At 60.5% G+C, this 17,972-nt stretch overlaps 1 protein-coding gene across 1 annotated transcript; it reads left to right on the forward strand.

The window, feature by feature from the left end:
• Positions 1-13,701: 13,701 nt before the first annotated feature.
• Positions 13,702-16,615, forward strand: LOC102460547 (claudin-6-like). The gene is made up of 2 exons (XM_075928760.1): positions 13,702-13,848; positions 15,489-16,615. The coding sequence occupies exon 2, from the start codon at positions 15,506-15,508 to the stop codon at positions 16,145-16,147; it is 642 nt and encodes a 213-aa protein (XP_075784875.1). The 5' UTR covers positions 13,702-13,848; positions 15,489-15,505; the 3' UTR covers positions 16,148-16,615.
• The last annotated feature ends 1,357 nt before the right edge of the window (positions 16,616-17,972 follow it).

A 17,972-nucleotide genomic window follows, 5' to 3' on the forward strand; every position in this document is an offset into this window, starting at 1 on the left:
AGGAGTATGGGGGTGACCGAAAGAGCATGTCTGCTCTGCCACTAAAAGAAGCGGAAGAACAAACGTATCCCTGGGTGCAGAAGTGTTGTTCGGGGATATCTCCGGGTTCCTGGAAAGCTCCTGCAGTCTAGCCGGACCCTCGCTGGGCTGAGACGGGATGTGTGGGCTCCGGGGTGGGAATGAGGGATTTGGGGGTGGGAAGGGGTGAGAGGTGCAAGCTCTGGGAGGAAAGCTGGATGCAGGAGGAGGTGGAGAAGGGGACGCTGGCTCGGGGAGGGGGCTCCAGGCCGGGCAGTGTTGGGGTCAGATGGAGGGTTGGGGTACTAAGCAAGCCACAGACTTCTGGACGTGAGGGTTCAGGAATTTGGGTTGGGGTATGTGAGGGGCTCAGGGCAGGGGTTCCAGTGTTTGCATCTGCCTCCTCCCAGGATTCCCCCCCGCAGAGGGAAACAGGCGCCTGCCTCCTCTGGGCCTGATTCCACACCCCCTCCCCCTCCCGCAGCGCAGGGAAACCCCACACATGCCTCCCCCCCCCCCCCCCCCCGGGGAGGAAACACACATACACACCCCGCGGCACAGGGAAACTCCGCGTGCGCCTGCCCCGGGGTTATCGTAGGTCTCTCAGTGCTGGTCTGTTATCATAGGGTCCCCGAGCACCGTTCTGTTATCATAGGGTCTCACACACACCGGTTTGTTATCGTAGGCTCCTTGGGCGCAGGTTTTTTACCATAGGGTCTCTGGGCACAGGTCTGTTAATGTAGGGTCTTTCTGTGCTAGGTCTGTTATCGTAGGGTCTCTAGGCACAGGTCTGTTACCATAGGCTCTCTCTGTGCTGGTCTGTTATCGCAGGGTCTCACACACACTGGTGTGTTATTGTAGGGTCCCTGGGCACCATCCCTTTATCATAGGGTCTTTGAGCACAGATCTGTTATCATAGGGTCTCTGGACACCATTCAGTTTTTGTCTCTGGGTGCTGGTCTGTTATCATAGCGTATCACACACTTTGGTCTGTAATTGTAGGGTCTCTGGGTGCAGGTCTGTTATTATAGGGTCTCTCTCACTGGACTGTTGTTGTAGTGTCTTTGGGCACTGGTCTGTTATCGTAGGGTCTCTCTGTGCTGGTCTGTTATCGTAGGGTCTCTGGGCACCAGCCTGTTCTCATAGGGTCTCACGGCACCAGTCTCCTTTGTAGGGCTGTCAGCCCCGCGTTGTTATTTTAGGGTCTCGCGCACTGGTGTGTTGTCTCACACTGCTCGCTATCGCGAGGGTGCGCGCGCTGTGTTGTTCCTGTCGGGTCCCTGCGGAACTTGGCCTTTCTCGAGTCCCCGCAGTTTAAACCCCCTCCCAGAAGTGGGGTTCCCGGGCACTCCCTGTGAGCGGCTCCCCTGCCCTGCCCTGCCCTCCCCAAACACCTGTTCCTGGGGAAATGGCAAGTGCTGGAGCGCCCATGGCCCGAGCACCCCTTGGATGGGAGGGGACTACATTTCCCAGCGTGCCTGGGCTGGAGCCTGCTGCATTGTGGGAGTTGTGGTTTCTCTGGACCGGCGAGTCACTTCAACCAATTACCCGCCCCCAGGCGAGGGTTCGCCATTCCTCTACTGGGCGAGAGTTCCGTGCCACGGTCGGTGGTGGCGGTGGGTTACCCGTAGCAGGAAGCCCCTGGTGCACGCACGCAGACCGCACAGCGCGCTGTCAGCCCCCTGCGCTCATTGACCAGCCGGCCCCCGACACACGGCCGCCTGAGCAAGCGCGGAGCGGAGAGTACGCGCTGGCTAGCCTTTGTGTAGCACCGGCCCATGTGCGGGTACCCAGAATGCCAGGCGTCCTCTCCCTTGGCCATCCTTCCCTGTGACCATCGCCCTGGCGTGCTCCCTGGCACGCAGGCAGGAATACACCTTCCCTTTGCAATCATACGGAGGAAGGCTTGGGCCCCGCTGGCTTCCTTGAACACCCAGCCCCCTCAACTTATGGGTCGCTGGCATCAAACTCCTTGGTTTCCCTTAACACCGGCGAGGAAGTGCCTAATGTTACCAGCCAGCTACCAGCCACCATCCTGCAATGTTTGCGTAGCTCTCGTGGATGCGATTATGCAAGGTCAGCAGGTCTTGTCAAGCCGTCCGCAGCTCAGACACGCAGACTCCAGCTCAGCAGGTTTATCATGATCACACGCGTGCTAACGTAGCTCTTGGTCACAGCAGGGGTGCCCAGACTTTTTGCCTGTCACCCCACTTGGCGTCGTGCTGTGGCCCCAAACAGCAACAAAGCACCCCACGAATATACACAGCAGGGGCGTTATGTGACGCACTTTCAGGTGACACGTGGGCGTGGGCGTTGTGACCCAGCCTCTCCAAGTCTGGCCGTGTGGCACGGCGGAGGCAGGAGTCCCGTGCTCCGTGGCGCAGCAGAAGACCATGGGACTTGTCTCCTCGCCGACCTGTGTGCAGTTCATCCTTTCCCCGAACGTGTCTGTGACCCCGGTAAGGAGCATGTTGGTCCCACAGAAACACAACGAATCCCTTTTCTTCGCAGCCTGTTGCGTAGGCACGCACATCCTCTCCCAGGCCAGAAATTCGTCCCCGTGCCCCTCCTCTCAAGAGCCAGCAGCACACCCTGGTCGGACCGCCTGCCTTCACCCGATTTTGTGCACAGACGTGCACGAGGAGATTGAGTCTTGGTGTCATTCAGAACCGAAGTCGTGGACTCAGGTTGAGTCTTGGTGTCGTTCCACCTCGCTGTGGACTCAGACTGTGCGTCACAACCCTCCATGCTCACACCAGCATGAAGCCCCTGTGTTTTCCAGACGCCGCCCCCCTGTGTTTTCCAGACCTGCTGCTGTCTCCTCAATTCTCTGCTGCACTGCGGTGCTGGCAGGTGGCCTGGCTGTGAGGGTGTTTGCCTCCGTTTCCCCACCCATTATTTTCATCATGTTGATTGTTGCCAACAAAACCAAAGCCCTTCTAGCTGCATGAGGCTTCTTGGAGCGTGTGGCGCGGTAACCCACCTCACATGACGTCTTCTGAGCACAGCCCGAGACGGATGCAACTCACCTGAACTTAATTTGTTCCCATGCAAGTTCTTTCCGGCGCCGGAGAAATGACCGTCGTTTCCCCGTGTGCTCCTCGTGATGGGTTTGCACGTGGCGCTTAGGGTTAGTGAGCGTGATGGCTTTTCTAGCTAGCGCTGGTGAGATACAGCTGGCATTGGGCCTGTCTTTGCTCTCGAGCAAAACCCCCAGTGAAGCCGTATTCAAAGAAAGCCTCCTGGTCTCTGTGGGCACCTTTCGTGGACGCTTGTTTTTCGCTCGTGGCTCGTTCTTTGTTTCCACTGCAGGACGAGACACGCGGCTGGAGGCGGCAGCCGAGACGGAGTCCACTGTGCCTCTAATCACAAAGCAGAAAGAGATGTTGACGGCTATCGGGCCAGCTCTTAGAAGGGTGCCCGGTCGTGGGATCAGCTCACTACGGAGACAGGGACTTATGCCAGCGTGGTACTCAACGTGGCACACAGGAAGATATGGGCCTGCCTGAAGGAGCTGGGGGTGGGCGAGATTCTGTGGCCTGCACGGTGCAGGGGGTCAGACTAGATGATCATAATGGTCCCTTCTGACCTTAAAGTCTATGAGTCTATGAGCTGCAGGTTCCCGTCTCGAAAAGGCCAGCGCAGGCGCCTACCAGCTGGAGCAAAGAAGCTCGGCCGAGGAGGCTCTGCTCAGAGAGAAGGGTCCGCCCTCGGCTGGATGGCCGCGCAGCCCGGTGGCGCCAGTGGCCAGACAGGCGTCCGCACAGCCCGCGTGTCCAGACCTGCTCCGCAAAGCGCTGGCCTCCACGGAATACGGCCACGTCCGGCGCAGCCTTTGCGCAACAGGTTGGGAGGAAGCTGCTGAATATCAGAAAGTTGAGTAGCCGAGTAACCTCGTGAATTCCTAGCGGTTACTCGACTTTCCGATAGTCCCCAGGGGCGGGGCCCGAGGAACCCCCTGCCTCTCCTCCCCTGCCTGGTCCGCAAGGGGAGCCTGTCCCCCCTCCCCCTGCAGACCGGCTGCCTGTCGCCCTGATACAGAGGTAGCAGAGGCAGCAGCCCCTGTCCGGAGCAGGGGGGTTGTGCTGTGTGAACTGACCCGAGCTGCCTGCCTCCTAATACGCCTGAAATGCAGAGCCGCAGCAGGGGTAGGTCCCGGACCCATCGCAAGCCAGCACTGAGCCAGGCTGCAGGAAATGTCCTTGCAGGGGGATGCGGGTGGGCTGCAGCATTAACCTAGCAGCTTTGCTTATCGGTCCGTGGACGGCACTATTGCATCCCGCGCTGGGACGTGTTGCCGGGCCGACCGGGCTGTTCCACGGGCCCCAGAGCGCCATCCGCCTTGGCTCCACCCCATTGGGAGTCAGGACCCATGGGCCAGGAACTGCTGCCCTGAGGCCTGACGGGCTAAGCTGAACATCTGACAAGCTGGGCCCCGTGTGACGGCCTGAATGGTTATTATCTCACAGCCATGGCCTAGGCATGCCTGATACCTTTGTCCTTGGCCAGGGCAGGCAGCTCAGTAATTGCAGCTGAGTCCCTAGAGGAGAAGGGGGCATGGACTACATTTCCCAGCATGGGGGGGGGCGGAGTCTGGGAACCTGTTGCATCGTGGGAGTTGTAGTAGCATGTTCCGCTGTAGTACACCGTTCCGCTCCCAGGTGGGGCTGCGTGTAAAATGCTGTAACGAGACATCGGCCACACCCCAGGACGGCGAGGTCTGCTGGCGCACACATGGCTGAACTGAGCCCCGCAGAATAGCGATGGCACCTGCGGGCGCGGAGGCCTGGCTGTTCAGTTCGCTGGTAGCTGTCCATGCTCGGGCGCCTGTCCAGGATGTGCAAAGTGTGCATGCGGAGGGCTGGGCGGAAACGACCCTCTGCTGCAGCCCAGAGCGGGTTCCAAAGGACACGGCACGCGGCCGGGAGCAAAGTAAGAATGGAAGAAACAGGAGCCCGGCACCGGCGACGAGAGACTCTTCTCGGCACGCCCCAGCGAGCTCCCGCTGCCACACACCTACGCGAGGGAGAGCCGGGAAGGAGCGCTCCAATGGCGCCATCCCAGCTCCGGAAAGACCCCGGAAATACCCAGGCAGCTTCTTCAGCTCATGCGGGGGGAAGCCAGCCCGGCATCGCTTTCGGTCTGCGGCCAGGCCCAGAGCTGGCTCGTTTTGCCGGCGGAGAATTGGCGAACCAGGGAGACGTGTTTTCTGAGGGCTCTGCTGGCGCTGGCTATAGCCTGGGATTAGGGGAGTGCAAAATATCAGTGCCAGGCCAGTGCCGCGGTGCCAGGGAAAAGCCTGGCACAGCGGGGACAAGTGGAGAAAGTCTGGGCTCAGCCTGTAGCTGTAAAACCAGGGATCCACGCGTCTGAAAAGTGGCGTTGGCCCACGACAGCGGATTCCCAAATCAGTATGGTCGTCTTTCAGGTGCCACAGGGCTCCTCCTTGGTTTAAGCTTCGTCCCAGCTGCTCCCGTAGCCGCAGCTGGTTGGGCTGGCCGCCGGGGGTTACGTGGAGGACGACTCCCTGCGACACGCAGGTTGCAAGCCCTCGGGTGCGCCTGTTAACGTGAGCAGCATGGCTGTGTAGCCCGCACTGGCCTGCGCCGATACGCTGTGGGCTTGACCAGATGGGGGCCTGGCGGGGTCAGGCCAGCTGATGTCTGCACAAGAGCTGGAGAGATGTTGTCCGCATAGGCAGGCGATGCCTTGATCCCAAGAGAGGTCTCCTCCCCCCGGGGAAGCTGGCATGGGTGTGCGCAAAGCAAAGGCCAGGCTGCCTCGGACCCCAGCGCATGCCCGGCGTCCCCAGACAAGCACGGCGAAAAGCGGACAGCAAACGATGGAGGCCGGCCGTGTTTTGCTGGGAAGCACGTAGGGCGGGGCGGGAGAGTTTTAGGGGCGGGGCTTGCGGGGAACATCTCAGCATGTGACCTGTGTGCTCTCGGCAGGGTCTGTCTGACGGATCCCAGCGTGGGGTCCAGCCAGGGACTAGCAACCAGGGAGAGCAGTCTGACAAACTGGAAAAACCTGACCCTGGCTCAGAGATTGCACCCAGCCGCCCGCCTGCCGAAAGTCACCGTCACTACCCCCGGGGCAGGTCAGGGAATGCCCCGAACCCCAGCCCCTGTGCAGATGGGGAGACGTCCTGTCCCAGGAGAGCTGGCATGTCCTGCCAGAGGGGCACGGTGTGAGACACGCCCGAGACACTGACGGGGCAGCAGCGTCCTGCGCCTGAGATGAGGTGGGGTGACTCATACAACAGGCAATGGAGTGTCAATGTTTCTGTCCCGGTCTGCCAGGAGAGTGAAACTGTGTTCGTGGATATTGACGTTGAAATTGACATGTGCCACCTTAGCCTGGAGGAGGGTCCTGCCTCTTCCTATCCCCACCCGCCCCCACTCTGCGCCTTCCCCAACCCTTCCCTCCCCCCTCTTCCTGCCCCTACTCCGCCTCTTCCCCCAGCCCCCTCCCACGAGTGATGCAGCCTGAGGAATTAGTGGGGGGCCTGGTGCCGGCCGCAGGGATCGGGCCCACCCCACGCACTCACCAGCGGTGGGTGCGGGAAGCGGAGTGACCCGACCCTCGCCCCCTGCGCTCCTGCTGCTCACAGCTGCATCGCCCCGATTCCCGCTGCCGGGGAGTGCCGGAGTGGGGCTGAACCCGGTCGCCGGCCCACATATCCGGACAGTAAATGACCGTGGTGGATGCCGAGCGGCGCTAGCTGCAGGGCCAGAGGCACCGCCCCAACTGTGCACGTCCAGGACGCTGTGGCAATGGGGCCGGCTCGAGAAATTGCCTCCACGAAAGGCGAAAGAGCCGCTGTCTGTGCGAGAGCCGGGCCCGCCCCCACCGTGCCGAGGCGGAGTACTGTGGTCACAGCGCAGCCGGGAGGGGACTCCGCTTAGCGGCCCCGTGTTCTCGCACGCTCACCGAAGCAGTGCGACGCACGGCAGGCTGCCGAGTGCCTGGCAGACCTGGGCCACGGGAGAACGGCAGCCAGCTGGGTGGACCGGGTTTGTTTACACAGATAACAGGCCCCGCACCACATGGAGCCTTGTCAGCAGGAAATCTCTGGATTGAGCCCCGCCGGGAGGCCGGTGCCTGCTGCTAAGCTTAGCGTGATGGAGCCCAGTGGCCAAATACGTTCCTCAGCACAGTCCTGCAGTGACGGGCAGCGTCCCGGAGCCCGCCGTCGCTCTCAGCCACCCGGGAGCTCAGGGAGGACAGGAAGGCATCAGCGGGGCCAGGGATATTTCCAAACCGGAAAGGAGACTGCTCCAGCTCCGAAAAGCAACTGGGACTGGCCTGCCACTTGGAAGCAGCGAGCAGCCCCATGCGCCTCTGGGGCACGTCCACACTGCGGGGCTAACGGCGCATGCAGCGGCACAACTTCCGCGACGTCACTTGCATGGCTGAAGTGGAACTCGCGTCACTCGGCTTTTGGCGCCAGCGGCGCAGCAGGAAGTGGAAGGGAGAGCGCGCTTCCTGCGACTGCCCTTGCTCCTGGGAAAACGGGGGTTACCGGAGTCGCAGGAAGATGTCCTCCAGCTCGACGTTATTTCGAAATAACGGCCTGCTGGACGTCCGGGGAGATTTCTGCAAATCCGGTAATGTGCCTGAACCACTATTGCTTACTGCTTGAACTTTAGCAACCAAGCTAACAGGCCCAAAATAGGCCCAGCCAGATATGCAAATCAGGGAGCAGGAAGAAGGAGCGTTTGGGTGCCACAGAGAGGGTAGCGTGACCCTGCATCCTTCCTGAGGCCCAAATCTCTAGTGAAATCGCTGAGCTAGACATTAAGACCAACAGGAAGTTTGTCTAAATGCCCTAAGACATAGATCTGTCAGGGACCCCGAGCATGAAGGCTCTGAAAAAGAAAAAAAATGCATCTGGTGAAAGTGGCGATCAGAAGAAAACCTCTCGCCTAACCTTGAAAAAGTGCTTGTGAGATGTTATTGTAATACTACTGGATAAATAGGGAAGGAACGTTTGAATTAGGGGGGACAATTTTGGGAACACTTGGAGGGACGCCTTCGAGGACTCCTTGAGGACTCTTCCCTTCTGGACGCATCTCCGTCCCCACCGGCAGACGGAAGACTGGCCATCGGAAGCCTGCTCGGTGTCACTCGACAGCCTCACTCAGCTTCGGTAATTGTCGAGGGTGGGGTGTTTTCCTAACCTGTTGCGGACGTGTGTAAGTGCTTGAGACTAAGTCAAGTTTAGCTTTAAGTGAAAGCTCTCTTGTGGTGTCCTGTGTGTACCATCCCTCTATCGGTCGGACAACCGGGTCGCCCCTGAATTATTTCCTGACATCACCTCGCAGAGAGTGAACGTTACGGGGAGGTTTGGGTTGAAGAACCGCGGGTAACACTGGGGAGACGCAGCATCGTCATCAACAACCATGGGTCCAGCGCTCGTTGGTGTCGGATGCCTCCCTCACGATTTCCTTCCGTCTTTCCCTGTCCAGTGCGGAGTGGCTGAGTTTTGTAGACTAGCTCCGCACCAATCTACTATGTCATCTCCCCCTTCTCTGTGGGGTCTGCCTCTCCTATTCGCACCAGCCATTATGCCGAATACGGGGTCTTCACGTTTCCCTCGTCGTTCATTCTGCAGAGATGCCCGAATTGCTGTAACTTCCGTCGTGTCTCCTTCTGCAGTAGCTTCTCTTGGCTGGATCTTCCTATAGAATTCCTCATCGGTGACCTGCTGCATCCATCCTATTCTCAGGCTCTTTCTATAACAACTCCTCTTGAACGCCAATATCCTTCTCTTCGAATCTTTCGTTATCACCCATGTCTCACCTCCGTGCCACATGCTGCCAAATACACGTTTTCAAGATGCTCAGCTTCGTTTCTAAGCTAATCGCTTTGCTTTTCCAGATCTTATCCATCGCCTTCAAACTCGCTCTCGCTTTCGCTGTTCTAGTCGCCATTTCCTTCTTACAGTCTAGATCATACGTCATGTTGCTCCCCAAATACGTGAACTTCTCTACGTTCTCTAGTTCGATCCCATCTACACTGATCTTCCTTCCTATTTCCTTATCTCCAGATACCATTGTCTTCGTTTGATCGATATTCATAATCAGTCCGTGCCGCGTCCCTTCCTCATTTAGCACCTGCACCGCCGCGCTCGTTGTTACTCCAAAATAACGCTGTTGTGCAAACGTACCCTTAGAGACTTACAAGACTGTCTAGATAGCACCGTGAGCTTTCGTGGGCACAGCCTGCTTCAGGAAGCGCTAGGGTACATTGGGGCGGCTACTGAGTGAGAGAACAGAGGGAGTCAAATGGAGTCCCGGTTCAAGGTAATTCCAAACTAACCGAGAGGAGACATCCCAGCCCTCCTCCAGCAGGGACTGGCAGGGTTAACTACAGGCTCTGAGTGCGCCAAGCAGTCAGTGTGGTGGCCGGCCACCACCAAGGACATAACGTATCTGCATGTGATCATTGCAGCTCTAACAGAGCAACCCAACAGGAAGAACGGCCCATGAGCGCGTGGACAACTCCAGACACCCGGAACCTTTCTTCAGAAAAATGGAGGAAGTTCCACTTCCCGCACCCCACGTGCTCCAGAAGTGCCCGTCTCATCCCCACCGAAAGTCACCCCCCGGTTCACACGCACTGGAAGAGAAAATGTCAGGAAACTTGCCTGAAAATGGCACAAGAAACCCAAACCAGCTAGCTCAGAAACAGAACAGCCTCCATCACAAAAACAAAACGAGGAGCCAACTGCAGCCCCACAACTCGCAGACCACCGCCGGGGACTGGCACATGGCCACTTAAAGACACCCCAGCGCCATCCGTTTCTCGAGACTACCCCGAGCAAAGCCGAGCGATCTCGACTGTCTAAAGGGAATGACGTTCTGCCCCACCCTATGCCATTCTAAGGTGGAAAACAAACCTTCCCCCGACTCCACCTCAAGGAATTCTTTCACAACAGTGTCAGCACAGCCCACAGTCACCACATCCCTCTCGACAGCCGTGAGCAAGAAGCAGGATCTGCCGGGACACCCCACAGCGAACGAAAGCACACTCCTGATCGCTGTTGCTTCGGGAGAACAATTGACTATGATTTCCGTATCCGCCATCACATCCGGTACAACCTCTCTGCTGCCGAGGGCGCAGCTACGCCGTCCCTGAAATCCGGGCACCAGAAAGCCATCACACCTGCCGACACAACACAGTCGCCAAGGCCAAACAGCCGGTCTCCCGCACCGCTCAAAGAATCCCCCAGGCCACAATTCACCCAGGAATTGAAGGGTATCATCAAATCCTTTCCCCAGCCACCCCAAGAGATACTGGGCAACCACATCCAGCATGAGCCCTTCCCCCCGAACGGTCTGTGTGCTTCCCCAAATTACAGACGGGGAACCCAGCAAGCCCATCGTGTCTGGCCATGGCACCCTTACAAAGGGAGTGTTGGGAGTCAGAGAAACCGCCCTCAAACCATTCAGCGCACAAAGCGCCAGCTTCCTTCAGGGCTCATCGGCTGCTCACTCACGTGTATTGGTGTCACGGTGTAACCGCTGGATCTTTAGCCCGTCCACGTTTCCACATGGCGGGGGGCGGGCAGGCGGGAGCCGGTGCTCAAGTCAGCTCCCTGGGAGCACCGGCTCCTGCCTGCCCTCCCCCGCTGCCTCTTTATTAGGCGGGGTGGAGAGAAGGAGGGACAACTCCAGCTGTTTGGGCTCCCACATGGTGTGATGGAGACCAACAGGCTCAAGGACTCCAAACTGGCCATGGCCAGCAGCCAGGTGGCCCAGGTGTGGTGCCTTCAGGGCATGGAATGAGCAACCCAGTCCCACACAGAGACCGCGGCAGACTTCGAAGGCAGCGTGAGGGTGTAGATATGGCTAGTGGGAGGAAGACAGAACTTAAAGCCGTTGTAGGGGTCATGCGGGCAAGGTGGGATCCTTTTCTCTCCGCCTCCCATTTCTGGTTACTCCCATTGGACTCAGACGCCTGCCAAACAGGTGGGAGGAAAACACTTTGGCTGCATCTAGACTGGCATGATTTTCCACAAATGCTTTTAACGGAAAAGTTTTCTGTTAAAAGCATTTGTGGAAAAGAGCGTCTAGATTGGCACGGACGCTTTTCTGCAAAAGCACTTTTTGTGGAAAAGCGTCCGTAGCCAATCTAGATGTGCTTTTCCACCAAAAAGCCCCGATCCCCATTTTTGCCATCGGGGCTTTTTTGCGCAAAACAAATCTGAGCTGTCTGCACTGGCCCTTTTGCGCAAAAGGACTTTTGCCCGAACGGGAGCAGCATCGTATTTCCGCAAGAAGCCCTGATTTCTTACATGAGATCGTCAGTGTTCTTGCGGAAATTCAAGCGGCCAGTGTAGACAGCTGGCAAGTTTCTGCTTTGGTGGAAAAACTTGCCAGTCTAGACACAGCCTTTGGGTGAAAACCTATAGAATCACCCACCCAACCACTCTGTCCTTCCAGTCCAGCTCCCTCCACTCGCCCAAAGAACCCACTGCCCCCCTTTAGACACCCTATCTTCTCACGCAGCTGTGGTGGAAATTGTGCCTTTAAGGGCTGAGCTTGCCAGCTGAGAGACCAAGCTAGGCACTGCACAGGCGGTTGGAAACAGCCAGCGCTTACATCAGAGGTTTTGCAATGACCCTATGTACTGAGGTCTGGATCTCTGAGGTATTTAGTACTGTAACATTTAAACACTTGTGAGGAACTGAGTCGGAGAACCAGCAGGCTACCGAGAGCCCGGAAGAATCAGAGATACTTTGCCTTGCTGGCAATTATGAAAGACTGAGAATAGGATTTTTGGCAAATGAATACGTCAAAAAAGATTCCTTTGGGCTTAGAGGAAACATTTCCTGTTGATTCTGGGCTTTTCAAAACGTGTGGGGAGTTTTAGAAATTAAGAAATTAAAAGGAAATGCTGAACTGAAATGTTATGTTCAATAATTTTTAAAAACCCACCCAAATACAGGCAGTCCCTGGGTTACATGGATTCAACTTACATCGGATCCCTACTTACAAACGGGGTGAGGCAACCCCACACTAGCTGCTTCCCCCCAGCAGACCAGGGAGACACGAAGCTAGCGCCCCCCCAGCAGACCAGGGAGACACGGAGCGGCTTTTCTCAGCAGACACCTCAGCTTGAGAATAAAGGACTGAGGGAAGTGAGGTGTGGGAGAATAAAACTGAGCTCTGGAGAAATGTTTGGCTAGAGTTTCCCCTACAATATGTACCAGTTCCGACTTACATACAAATTCAACTTAAGAACAAACCTACAGTCCCTATCTTGGACGTAACCCGGGGCCTGCCTGTATTTCCTTTTGATTTCCAGCTCCTTACAAATGTTTGTAAATGGGTTTAAAATAAAATGACAGGCCGTTTTGAAATGAAACGCGGTTGTAAACAAACAACACTCAAACGTTTCCTTTGAATTGGGATTTTGTCCGAGTTTTGAATTGCTTTGGGTACAGTGAAAGGAAATTTCCAAATGAAAAAGATGGGTTGGGGTTTGATATTTCTAAACAGGAGAGGAAATTGTGACCCCTAAAGTCATTCGAACTCAAAACCTGAATTGCTTTCTTTTGATTCCTGTTGGTTTTCCTTTTCTTTTTTTTCCCCCTTCCCAAGAAAATCACAGGTAGTAGAATCCGAGGGTTGGAAGAGATCTCAGGTTACGGGGTCCAGTCCCAACTCAACCATTCCACCAGGGCTTTGTCCAGTCCAGGTTTAAACACCTCTAGGGATGGAGAGCCCCCCCCCTCCCTCGGGAACCCAGCCCAGCGCTTCCCCACCGGCCTAGGGAAAGAGTTTGTCCTAATGTCCGCCCTAGGCCTAGGTGCTTTGGGATCAAGAGGGAATTTAGAAGAGAAGGGGAGATTTTCCAGCCGCTCCCAGTGCTTGAACTGTGCAGGGTGTTTCCAGATAAAGCCGCAGGCTGCAGGCCGGCAGAGGCAAAGGGTTCGGAACCCAAATGCTCCCCTTAGAGGGGCCCAGAGCCCAGATCGGCCGATGGGACCCCAGAGGCAGGGCGGCCGAAGAGGAGCGAGAGTTCCCAAGAGCCAGCCCCTCTGGACTCACAGCTTAGCGGCCATGGAGCCATGGAGAACCTGCCTGGCCGCCCTTGTGACTACAGGCCTAGGGGGACTCGGCCCCCACCCCTCCTGCCCCATGGGGAGTCTCCGGCTTCCCCTTCTGCGGGGGGGGGGGGGGCGCTGTTGCCTTGGCTTGGTGGCCGGCACATTGATGGCTTGGGGGTAAGGAGGGGCCCCAGCTGGGGGGGCAGTGGGCCCGGATTCCTGGGTTCTCTCCCAGCTGTGGGAGGGGGCGGGCTCCAGTGAGCCAGGGCAGGTGGGAGCTCGGATTCCGGGATTTGAGCCTCCTCCGGGGATGAACCCCCGGCCCGTGCTCGGATCCCCTCTTCCCAGAGCCCCCCCATGGCCGAAAACAAGGGCGCGGGCAGGGGAAACTGACCAGAAACTCGAGCGAAACTGGCCGGCCGGTGACTCAGGCCGGGGAAAGGGGAAGTGGGGAGCCACGAATCTGAGCTGCCAGCCCCCTGCGCCCCCCCCCCCCAGCGGGGTGCAGAACCCAGGCGTCCGGGCGCCCCTCCCCCGCCGCTGCCGCGGGGGCTGGGGCTGGCTGGAGCCGGCTGCGGAGGGGCTGGGGGACCGGCCCTGCAGGGCTAGGGGCTGAGTTTCACCTGGGTGATGTCACGGGGAGGGGAGGGGAGGGGAGTGGGCGGCGGGCCGGTATTTAACCCCCCCGGGGACGCTCCCTCCCTGTTGTTGCGAGTTGCTGGGCCGGGCAGCGAGGAGCGCGGAGGGAAAGTTTCAGCGGAGAGAGACAGGTGAGAGATGGAGACTGGGAGCCCGGCCCCTGGGGTCCCTCCCCTCCCCTCCCTCCCAGCCGCGGGGGGGGCAGTGGGGGCTAGTGGCTAGCGCCGGGGCCCCTGGGGTCCCTCCCCTCCCAGCCGCGGGGGGGCAGTGGGGGCTAGTGGCTAGCGCCGGGGCCCCTGGCTTCTCCCCATCCATGTCATACCCCGGCAGAGCGCTGTTTGTGGGCCGCGGGGGGCGGGTAGGTTTTACTTTGGTCTGTGTGCCCCCGAGGACCTTCTCCCCGCCCGTGCCTCAGTTTCCCGTGCCTGAAAAAGACGGCTACCTCCCCGCCCTCACCCCGGGCTTTGAGCCTGGGCTGCCCCTGTTTGCGGGTACCGGAGAGTGGCCCCCCCACGTGGGTCGCGGCTGCGGGACAAAGGGGCAGCTCTCGGGGGAGGGGAGGGGAGGGGGGGAAGGCGCGGCTCCCCTCCCCCTCCGTTTCATCTGAAACTGCCCGCGCGGCGGGGGGGCGTTTCGCAGAAACCTGCGGACAATGGGGCGGAGGTGAGACCGGGGGAGGGTCTTTGTGTCCAGCGCTCCCCCCACCTGCCGCGGCGTCCCGCCCCCCGCCCAGCGAGCCGGGCCCAGGCGTCCGCCCCCCTCCCCACCCGCCCCCCCCCCCCGCCCAGCGAGCCGGGCCCAGGCGTCCGCCCCCCTCCCCACCCGCCCCCCCGCCCAGCGAGCCGGACCCGGGCGTCCGCCCCCCTCCCCACCCGCCCCCCAGCCCAGCGAGCCGGGGCAGGACCCAGGCGTCCGGGCTCCAGCCCCCCCCGCCCCCAATCCCGCCCTAAGCCGGGCTCGGACCCAGCCCTGCTGCCCCCAGCTCCACGCCACAGCGGGGGCCCCTCCAGGCGGGTCGGATCCGCTCCTGGGGGGAGGGGGGCTCCGGCCTCCCCTCCCCGGCCACCCCCGGAAAGGCGGGGCTGAGCCCGGCCCGGCCAGGTGCCTGCCCCAGGCGTCGGGAGGGGCCGGGCTGGGGGGCTAGGCCCGCCCCCACGGGCCGCTGAGCCCGAGGCATGTGCGGCGGCTGGGCGAGTCGGGGAGGGGGGGCGGGCCTGGGGCTGCCTCCTTTCCCACGGCTGCACCTCGAAGCGCTTCGCAGCCCCAGCCCAGCTGGCTCGGCGGGGCGGGGCGGGGCGCAGTGGGGCAGGGCTGGGGACGCCAGGCCGGAGGGCAGCGCCTCCTGTGGGCGCTGGGGAAGGGCCAAGCGGCGGCATTAGCGCGTGCCTGGCGTGCCTGGCCATGGGGGGGCCCTGCAGGGCGGCCACCGGGCAGGAGAGCAGGGGGCAGCGACCCCCCCCAGAAAGGGGGCAGCCGCATCAGGTGGCTGGGGGGAGGCACCATGGGGAGGGCTGGCCTTGCCCCAGCTAGGGACAATTAGCTGAGACCCCCTCAGCACTAGGGAAGGGCTGCTGCTCCCCCCCCCTTGAGACCCAGCAGGGGAGGGGGGTCACTGAAGGCTGCTGGACCCCACCAAGTGGGGTCACTGAAGGCTGCTGGAGCCAGAACCCCTCCCCCAGCAGCCCCAACACTGGCACATTCTTCCCTCTCCTGCTTGTCTGGGGGCTCCCCCTGAGTTGGGGGCTCCCCTCACCACCTCCCCTCTCTGCAGGCACCTTCCCACCCAGCATGGCCTCGGCGGGTCTCCAGATCTTGGGCATGGCCCTTTCGGTGGTGGGCTGGCTGGGGGCTCTCATCTCCTGCGCCCTGCCCATGTGGAAGGTGACAGCCTTCATCGGCAACAGCATCGTGGTGGCGCAGATCATCTGGGAGGGGCTGTGGATGAACTGCATCGTGCAGAGCACGGGCCAGATGCAGTGCAAGGTCTACGACTCCATGCTGGCCCTGCCCCAGGACCTGCAGGCCGCCCGCGCCCTCATGGTCATCTCCGTGCTGCTGGCCGTGCTGGCCCTGCTGGTGAGCATCGTGGGCGCCAAGTGCACCAACTGCGTGGAGGACGAAGGCGCCAAGGCCCGCATCATGATCGTCTCCGGAGCCGTCTTCGTGGTGTCAGGCATCCTGTGCCTCATCCCCGTCTGCTGGTCGGCCAACACCATCATCCGGGATTTCTACAACCCGCTGGTGTCCGAGGCCCAGAAGCGGGAGCTGGGGGCCTCGCTCTACATCGGCTGGGCTGCCTCGGCCCTGCTGGTCCTGGGGGGCGGCCTCCTCTGCTGCACCTGTCCTGAGAAAAGCACCAACTACAGCGCCCGCTACACCGCCGCCGCCTCCCAGCCCCGCAGCGACTACCCCAGCAAAAACTACGTCTGAGGGGCGGGCGGGCGGGGTCCCCAGCGCCCTGGGAGACGGCTGGGGGCAGGACCCGCTCGCAGCAGGGCAGGGATGCAGAGGCAAAGCGGCTCGACTCGGTCAGCCCTTAGCTTCTGGGCCCTTCCATGCCCACCTGGGCTTTCCTCTTGTGGAGGGATTTCCTGCCACCTCCGAGCTGGTCTTCCCGTCAGAGGCCTCGCCCCACGCCTGGCTCCTCCAGCCCCGTTCTCCCCACCCAGGCCATGCAGAGAGCGACTTGTGCTGCTGCCCATGAGACTGCCAACTGCTGAAAGTTAGAGGGGTCTCTTGGGAGGTCCCCTAGGGCACCCCAAGTCTCTCCTGTCTGGAGGAGGGCGGGGTTGGGTGCCCTAGCTGTAACCTGTGCATGTGTCCTACATAGCCCTTAGACGGGAGTAGAACCTGCTTCTTTTTATAAGACCAATAAAATCTTTTAAGTTTTTGTACGTAGCGATGCCGTCCTGTGCTCCTTGGCGAGGGCTCGTCGCCAGCCTGCTGCCGCCCCGCTCCCCTGAGTCGCAGAGACCTGCTCCCCCACTCGTGCTTACACGCTGCCCTGGCTGGGGTGGCTCCGTTGTCGCCGTCCGCACCTTGTGGCCTCAGCTGCTGCTGGCCTGCCCCTCGGGGCCGAAAGACCTGGCTGGTAGCAGGAGGGCAGCTCTGGAAAGTGGCACAGACTTGTTCTCCCCCCCCTTGGTCGGGGGGGGGGGTGTATGCCACAGCCTGCACAGACCCAGGGAGAAGCTGCTGAGGGAGCTGGGGTGTAATGAAGGGAAGTGAGCTGTCAGCTCAGGATGGAACCCAGGAGTCCTACTCCTGCGCACGCGCACCCCCCCACACACCGCACCCCCTTCCCCCAACCCTACTGCCCTCCCAGTGTTGGGGATGGGACCCGGTCGGCCTGGCTCTCCAGTCCCCTGCTGGCCTTTCCCTCTGGGTAATGTGGGGGCACTTCGGCTCCCAAGGCCCAACGGCAGGCGCTAAAGGAGGCCAGCGGCATGGCAGGCCTGACTGGGCCGAGCATACCCAGGCTCTGCCCTTGGCTGGGTGGCAGCTGCAGGGGAAGGGGGCGCTTTCCAGGCAGTCCCTGTTGCTGGCTGCCTCCCTGCCGCGGGGCGCTGAGCCGCGGTCTCCTTGGAGGCACCTGGGGCCAGTGTGCAGGGCGAAGGGGTGGGAACAAGCAGCTTTGTATCCAAGGAACAAACCCCCTTCTCCCTGGGCCTGTTGGGGAGCAGGGCCCCTCCCTGCCTTGGGAGGGGGTGTGCCCAGACCCAGCCTGGCCCCCGGCTGCGGGGGAGCCGGTGGTGATTCAGCCCCCGGTGCTAGCCGCCCCCAGTTCCAGGGGAAATGTAGCTGGCACAGGAATGTGCTGGTGCCCATCCAGCTCGTGGGAGAGAGGCCCTGTGGGCTGGGAGCCAGCGGAGAAATCGGCGCTGGAAACACACACGTGCGAGCTGGTCAGAGCCAGCCCCCCCCCCCCCCACAGCCAGCCCCCCCCTCCCAGAACCAGCCCCCTCTATCCCCTCCTGCCACTGGGGAGGTGCAAGGAATTCTGGGACTGATGCAAGGTGCCATTTATGGGAAGGGGGGCACTGCTTACCCTAACCACTCCCCAAAGATGGACCCAGCCTCTCAGGGAGGGGGGACACTTACTTGCCTCCACCCACATGCCCCACTTTACCCCCCCATAACCACCCCAGGCTTTCCTTCCACAAGCAGGGCCCCCCCCCCATGAGAATCAGGCTCAGAGGGCAGAGTAATAGACTGGCTCTTTTATCTCCATAATGTCACGGTAAACGGGCTGAGT

This window comes from Pelodiscus sinensis, chromosome 4 (assembly GCF_049634645.1).
Source record: "Pelodiscus sinensis isolate JC-2024 chromosome 4, ASM4963464v1, whole genome shotgun sequence".
NCBI classification, from domain to species: domain Eukaryota; kingdom Metazoa; phylum Chordata; order Testudines; family Trionychidae; genus Pelodiscus; species Pelodiscus sinensis.